The 7436-nt window shown below is 47.3% G+C and overlaps 1 protein-coding gene across 1 annotated transcript; it reads left to right on the plus strand.

The window, feature by feature from the left end:
- The first annotated feature begins 255 nt into the window (after positions 1–255).
- Positions 256–7174, plus strand: MED19 (mediator complex subunit 19). Its single transcript, XM_020892589.2, has 5 exons — positions 256–526; positions 5447–5703; positions 5872–5968; positions 6271–6365; positions 6460–7174. Exons 1-5 carry the CDS (start codon positions 259–261, stop codon positions 6526–6528), a joined length of 786 nt encoding a protein of 261 aa, XP_020748248.1. The 5' UTR covers positions 256–258; the 3' UTR covers positions 6529–7174.
- Positions 7175–7436: the final 262 nt, after the last annotated feature.

Consider the following 7436-nt stretch of genomic DNA (forward strand, 5'->3'; position numbering starts at 1 on the left):
CGGCACCTACGGAAAGTGAGAAAGAGATTTGATATGTTATTGGCTAACCTAGCTGTCGTTTTTTCTACCTAAGTCATTTCATTGGTTAAGCGATTGCGGCGAGCGGAAGCCTCGCAGAATAAAGTTAAGGAGTATTTCCGGGACGTTATCAGAAGGCGACGGAAGTACTTGCCGGAAGAAGGTAGGCAGGGCTAGAGGCAATCCAATGGTAAACGGCTCCTGGAGGAAAAGGGCGGTACCCCGTGAAAAGATTAGCCAATGAGGATCATTAACGCCAGACACCGGGACGGCGCCGGGGCGGAGGGGACGATGGAGAATTTCACGGCGCTGTTCGGAGCCCAGGCTGACCCGCCACCTCCACCAGCAGCACTTGGCTTCGGACCCGGGAAGCCGCCCCCTCCGCCGCCGCCGCCTCCGGGCGGGGGGCCGGGCTCGGCCCCGCCCCCGACCGCAACCTCAGCCCCTCCCGGGAGCGACAAGTCGGCGGCAGGCTGCGGCCCCTTCTACCTAATGAGGGAGCTTCCAGGTGAGTGCGAGGTCCGGCCGAAGCCGGCCAATCAGATCACCGCGAGATGGGGCTGGGCGTGGCTCCTAGCCGCCGAGGGAGGTGAGGGGTAGCCCGTAGGGCGCTTGGGGGTATTTCGGAGCTCCGTGTCGGCAAGGACTGGGAATTCACGGCCAAAGGCACTACAGGAATTCTCGGGATGGACTGGTAATGAGAAGAATGGGTCGCCGTGGCCGCCTTTCACGCTCCGCCCTGCCTCTCACCCTGACGGTGGTTTTATAACTCCCAAAATATTACTCCCTGGTGGTTCAGACGGTAAAGAATCCGTCTGTAATGCAGGAGACCTGGGCTTGATCCCTCAGGCGGGAAGGTCTCCTGGAGAAAGGAAAGCCTACCCACTCCAGTATCCCTGCTTGGAAAACTCCATGGACGGAGGAGCCCGGCGGGCTACAGTCGATGGGGTCGCAGAGAGTCGGACACGACTGAGCGGCTTGAGTTTGGAATTTGAGAGTCCTGATTTAACATTCTTGCGGACCTAGTTCCAAATCTGCTTCCGAATTCCTGTTGATTTGGTGCATGTTGCCTTCCTTTTTTCTCTGAGCCTGGTCCTTTCCTTATCTCTTGGAACAAGTGAATAGAATTTATCCAGATTCTTTTATTCAGAAAATTGTTTCGTTGAGCACCTACTCTGTGTACCAAGGGGTATTGTACATACTGAAGATACAGCTGTGAAAAAGGCTGACAAGATCCTTGCCTGTTTGGGAGTTTACGTGCCCATGGAGGAGGCAAAAGGTAACAGGGTGAAATCACATAGCAGTTATGGCTGTAAGGGGGGAAAAATGTGATAAAGATTTAAGGGAGTGGAACTGCTTTAGCTAGAGTGATCAGAGAAGCTCTCTCTGAGTAGGTGACTTTAGAGTGAGTTAAAATGTAAGCTCAGAGAAAGAGCTAGCCATTTATGAGTGGGAGGGGGGATAACTGGATACAAAAAAAAAAAAATTGAAATCAATAGCCCCAATGTGAGAAAAATTTTGTAAGGTTTGAGGGACAGAAGATCAGTTGGACTCCAGTGAAGTGAGGGGAGGAGTGATAGGAAATAAAGTGAGAGTGGTAGGCCGAGGCCTGTAGTAGACATTTAGATTTTAGCATGTTATTGACCAGAAGCATGTCAGTACATTTTTTAGAGAGTGAAACCATTAACATCACCGTGGGAAGCTGTTAGAGCTTAAAATTGATCAAGGATTCATTATACAACGTATGATTGACATTATCATTCACATTTTGCTCTGTTAGGTGTTTATTCCAATCTTGTGTACCTTATAAACATAAGTTTATTTTCATAAAATTTAAAAAAATGACACATCATGAAGTTTTGAGTGAAGAAAATTTTTTCAGTGAATTTTATGCAGATACTTTCTCTTATTGTCCGAGCAGCATATTTACTAGTGTCTCAGAAGATGTTAGTTGTTCCGAATATAGTTCTGATTCATACAATGGGACTATTAGAGCAACAAAGAGACAAAAAACCTTAGTGATTGTTTTCTGATATGGAAAGTGAAAATGAAACTCATGGTGCTGAAGAAGACTTTACAGGTGTGTCAGCTGTGACTATTGAATGTAATAATGCAAAGTAGGTAGTGAAATAGCTGAATTAATTATTGCTTTCCTTTCTGCAAAAATCCCCTTTTCAGTAATGTTACTACTTAGTGGTCCAGGAAAGTGGTGGTTTGGACTAGGCGATAGCAATGAAGGAAAGAAATAAATGGATGCAGGATAAATGTTAGAGGTAGAACTGACAGGAATGAAGGATTGAATATAGAAGTGGAGGAGAGAGGAATTGAGGATTATTTCGAATTTTTGGCTTGAATAACAGGGTCAGGAAAGAACAAGTTTGAGGAGGTGGAAATCAAGAGTCATTTTAAACATATTAGTCTCGAGGACGTCTTTCAGTTCATCCCACATCCATAGCTTTGACTGTACGGACATTTATCGGCAAAAGGATGTCTCTGCTTTTTTAAAATGCTGTCTAGGTTTGTCATAGCTTTCCATTCAAGAAGTAAACGTCTTTTAATTTCATGGCTGCAGTCACCATCTGCAGTGATTTTGGAGCCCAAGAAAATAAAGTCTGTTTCTGCCTCCACTTTTTCGCCTTCTATTTGCCATGAAGTGATGGGACCTGATGCCATGATCTTAGTTTTCTGAATGTTGAGTTTTAAGCCAGCCTTTTCACTCTCTTTCACCCTCATCAAGAGGCTCTGTGGTTCCTGTTCACTTTCTGCCGTTAGAGGGGTGTCATCTATCTGAGGTTGTTGCTCTTTATCCCAGCAGTCTTGATCCCAGCTAGTGATGTTTCAGTAAGACGTTTATATGTTCAACCACGAATGCAAGTCGAAGGAATTTGAGCTTTTTCCTGAGGGAATGGGAAACCATTAAGATTTTTGAACTGAGTACAGCTTCTAAAGATATCTGGAGAATACAGGTGCCATGTACTAAAATAAAGGAACCATGAGTGAGGTGGGGAGATTTGTTGGCGTTTAAAAAAAAAAAAAAAATTGAGGGAATTCCCTGACAATCCAGTGGTTAGAGTGCCATACTTTTTCTGCAAGGGGTTTGATCAGGGAACTACAATCACATAAGCCTCCTGGTGCAGCCAAAAAGAAAAAGGAAAGAAAGAAAACTGAATCTGCAATGAATTAATTAAGAGAGTGTTGGAAATGGAAGATTAGTTTTCAGGAGTGGAGTCAGGAATGAGGAGAGAGATTTATAAATCATCTTCATAGAACTGATGGGCAAAACGGAACATTGGATGGACTCTTTTAGGTTAAAGAATTTAGAAAAACCACAAAGTGGGGAAAAACAGAAGGAGGCAGTGCCGATATGAGAAGTACTGGGTCCCTGAGCCTCCTGCCATTACATGGACCACTCTTCAGAGACAGCTGGCGTGGAAGACAAGGGAATAGAATAGGGTTAGGCCTGTCAATAGGAAAAATACCTTGTTCATTTAATGTTTATTGAGCACCAGTGACACATGAATGAACAAGGCATTTTTCTCAGCCCTCAGTGGGCTGATAGCTCAGAAGCTGAGTTTTCTCAAGTGAATGATTATAAGCAAGTCACTTTTGTCATTTGTACCCTGAGTGTTCATCATAACTAGACTATGAGATTGTAGGTTAGATATTTCTACCCTCACCACTGGACCCTGGTTAAATTACTAAGAGGAGAGTGGAAAAACTGGCTTGAAACTCAACGTTCAAAAAAACTTAAGATTGTGGCATCCAGTCCTATCACTCCAGGGCAAATAGAAGGGGAAAGAGTGGAAGCAGTGACAAATTTTATTTTCCTGACCTCCAAAATCACTGCAGATGGTGACTGCAGCCATGAAATTAAAAGGCGCTTGCTCCTTGGAAGGACAGCTACTGCAAACCTAGGCAACGTACCAAAAAGCAGAGACATCACTTTGCTGACAAAGGTCCGTCTAGTCAAAGCTGTGGTTTTTCCAGTAGTTATGTGTGGATGTGAGTTGGACGTAAAGAAGGCTGAGCACCAAAGAATTGATGCTTTTGAACTGTGGTGTTGGAGAAGACTCTTGAGAGTCCCTTGGACTGCAAGGAGATCAAACCAGTCAATCCTGAAGGAAATGAGTCCTGAATGTTCATTGGAAGGAGTGATGCTAAAGCTGAAGCTTTACTAATACTGAAGCTCCAGTACGCATCCATCTGATAGGAAGAGCCAACTCATTGGAAAAGACCCTGATGCTAGGGAAAGATTGAAGGCACAAGGAAAAGAGGGCGGCAGAGGATGAGATAGTTGGATAGCATCACTGACTCAATGGACATGAGTCTGAGCAAACTCCAGGAGATAGTGAAGGACAGGGAAGAAGCCTGGCGTGCTGTGGTCCATGGGGTCTCCAAGAGTCAGACATGCCCTAGTGACTGAACAGCAACAGCAGCAGTTCTTTGAGAAAGTCAGCCATGAAATGTTGATACTAGTGATGCCTTCCACTTACACACTTCATGCTTTTCAATGTTTTATTTGAACCTTGAAGAAAAAGTGTAATCGTGATAGCTTTTACTGCATTCCCTAGATAAGTAGAAACAGGCATATAAGGGATTACAATTTTAGTTGCCCAACTTCCAATCAAACGTTTCTTTCTTCTAGGCAGAGCTATCATATTTGGTATTACAAGAAGAGTAAAAGTGAAGGTGGTGGTAATGAAAGTTACCAGCAGTAGCTAGAAACATCTGTTTTTCTCTGTAAAGGTGACTGGAGTTTCTTGCTAGTTTAAAAAAGGAAGCAACACAGTCACACCACTGGGTTATAGTCGGCCTTAAGCTTGGTTGTAGCTGAGCTGTGAGGTTATATTATTCTGGTCACAGCCAAAAGTATAATTTCTCGTTAGCATATTGATGAAACACAGAGCAGTGTTTAGCACAGATTATAAGCACCGTATACGTTATTACTCTGGTTAGACTGAGTGTCTGCTTCATTGGGTTAAAGTGGTTTCCACCGCTGCCCTATTTGGATTTTTGCCTGTTTTTTCTCCTTATTCCAACCTTCCATTCTATATTACAGAATTTTTAATGTCTGTTGTATGTTATTATTTACTCTTGCTATTTCTTACTCAAAAATAACTTCTTTTTTGGTAATTCTAACTTAAAAGATTCCTTATTTAGGTTAAAATATGGTCTTTTACTTTCCCTTCTAGGTCAGTGAATTAAAAAAACAATTCTGTATTCTTGGAAAAGACCCTGATGCTGGGAAATTTTGAGGGCAGGAAAAGAAGGCGGCAGAGGATGAGGTGGTTGGATGGCATCAGCGACTGAGTGGACGTTAATTTGAGCAAACTCCGAGAGACAGTGAAGGACAGGGGTCGCAGAGTCAGACGCGACTGAGCGGCTCTTGGAACTAATTCTTCTCCTTCCTCTTCTCTGTGTCCTCTAGGCAGCACCGAGCTGACAGGCAGCACCAACCTGATCACACACTACAACCTGGAGCATGCCTATAATAAATTCTGTGGGAAGAAGGTGAAGGAGAAGCTAAGTAACTTCCTGCCTGACCTGCCAGGCATGATTGATCTGCCTGGTTCCCATGACAACAGCAGCCTGCGCTCCCTCATCGAGAAGCCCCCCATCCTTGGGGGCTCTTTCAATCCCATCACAGGGACCATGCTGGCTGGCTTCCGCCTGCACACCGGCCCGGTGCGTGCCCTCCTGGGGAGGAGGGGGCCGGGGGGAGGCCCGAAGCCTTCGCAGTGGTGTTCCTCCTGGGTCTGTCCCTCCCTAACGGAGCAGATGATGGGAGCACAGCAGGTGATGGGAAGGGGGGTTTCCGCCCACTGCTCACCCAGCCCTTCCTTGCTCCTTCAGTTGCCGGAGCAGTGCCGCCTGATGCATATTCAGCCACCCAAGAAGAAGAACAAGCAGAAGCACAAACAGAGCCGCACCCAGGACCCCGTCCCCCCAGGTAAGAAGCCGTTCTTTTCCCAGCCAGGAAGCCGTGTGCTCTGAATCTGGTTTGACCTTCCTGAGTTAAAAGCTCAGTTAAGTTCATCACGAGCCCTGGACTCCCCGCTTCTCCTTAGAGAAGAAGCTGACATAAGTGGCCCCCCTGGGCCACTCGGGCCAGGGCTTCAGCGGTGCCTCTGAACTGTCCTGGTCACGAGCACAGAAGTGGTGGCCCCCGACTAGGGGTTATTCTCGCATCCGAGTTCTGGCGGAGCAGAATTTGGGGCCCGACCTGTGATGGGCACCTCGTATCTCCCACAGAGACGCCGTCTGATTCAGATCACAAGAAGAAGAAAAAGAAAAAGGAAGAGGACCCTGAGCGGAAGAGGAAGAAGAAGGAGAAGAAGAAGAAGAAGGTACAGTGGCAGCCCGTGCAGGCAGCCCGAGTCCCCGTCTCGCCCAGGCCCTCGGGAGAGCCGCCTCCTCTTCTCTGCCCTCCTTTCCTTCCAGAACCGACACAGCCCGGAGCACCCTGGGATGGGCAGCTCTCAGGCCAGCAGCAGCAGCAGCCTCCGCTAAGAGGCCGGCGGACCCTGCTAGGACTTCCCTGCTGGGCTGGAGCCGGCCCGGGTCAGCGCCTGGGCGCCCAGGCAGAAGCCGCTCCGCCGGAGGAGCCAAAAGGGAGATGGGCCGGGCTCCCGGCGGCCTCCGCCTGGCTCCCTTCCTCACGGACACCTTACCTTCCCTGGAAGCTTTCTCTTCACCTCTTGTGTGCAGTTTGTCTGATGTAGGACTTGGTCTGGTTTGTTAGGATTTTTGTTCTCTTAAAATTGCATTTATCAAACTGGCTGAAGTGTGGCTGCCTTTGAGGAGGTAAGTGCCTTTCCGTGGGAGTCAGGGCGTAAGCCAAGGTGTGCTGAGGTCTGATGGGGCTCGGACCTTGCGTGACACTGTCTCCTCAGCAGGCGGGGCAGCCGGGGAGCAGGGTCCAGAAGTGGATACCTTTCTGCCCCAGGCACGTTAACGCCCTGCCCCTAAGGTTGCCAGCCATTGCCTGGTGGATGACCTTCCCGCTTACGGCCCAGCTGTGTCCTAGGTCAGTTTCGTGTGGACTCCATCGGTAGCCGATGGAGAAAGCACCCACGGTCAGAAGTGAATTTCAGCAAGGTTGCTTCTTGGTCAACCCTGTGGTTTTTTTAAAAAAAATAAATTTCTGGCAAGCAAAGGTAAATGGTTCTCTTTATAATAAGAACTACTTTTGATCTTCCTCATTTCTTAAGACAGTGAAATTATTGGCTGATGTGACTCCCTATCTAAACTTCTAAGACAGCAAAAAAAAAAAAAAAAGGCAGCCTGAAGTAGCCGACTCAGTAGAAAAGATGCTGATGCTGGGAGAGATTGAGGGCAAGAGAAGGGACCAGCAGAGGCTGAGAAGGCTGAACGGCATCACGGACTCGTGGGTGTGAGTCTGAACAAACGCTGGGGGA

Source organism: Odocoileus virginianus, chromosome 10 (genome assembly GCF_023699985.2).
Source record: "Odocoileus virginianus isolate 20LAN1187 ecotype Illinois chromosome 10, Ovbor_1.2, whole genome shotgun sequence".
Classification (NCBI taxonomy): Eukaryota; Metazoa; Chordata; class Mammalia; order Artiodactyla; family Cervidae; genus Odocoileus; species Odocoileus virginianus.

What these genes read in the sequence shown, in the direction of transcription:
- MED19 (XM_020892589.2), top strand. Translation starts at nt 259, where the DNA reads ATGAGGATCATTAACGCCAGACACCGGGACGGCGCCGGGGCGGAGGGG. An exon ending in CCTAATGAGGGAGCTTCCAG is followed by an intron (nt 527 to 5,446) that starts GTGAGTGCGAGG and finishes TGTGTCCTCTAG; the next exon opens with GCAGCACCGAGCTGACAGGC. An exon ending in AGGAGAAGAAGAAGAAGAAG is followed by an intron (nt 6,366 to 6,459) that starts GTACAGTGGCAG and finishes CTTTCCTTCCAG; the next exon opens with AACCGACACAGCCCGGAGCA.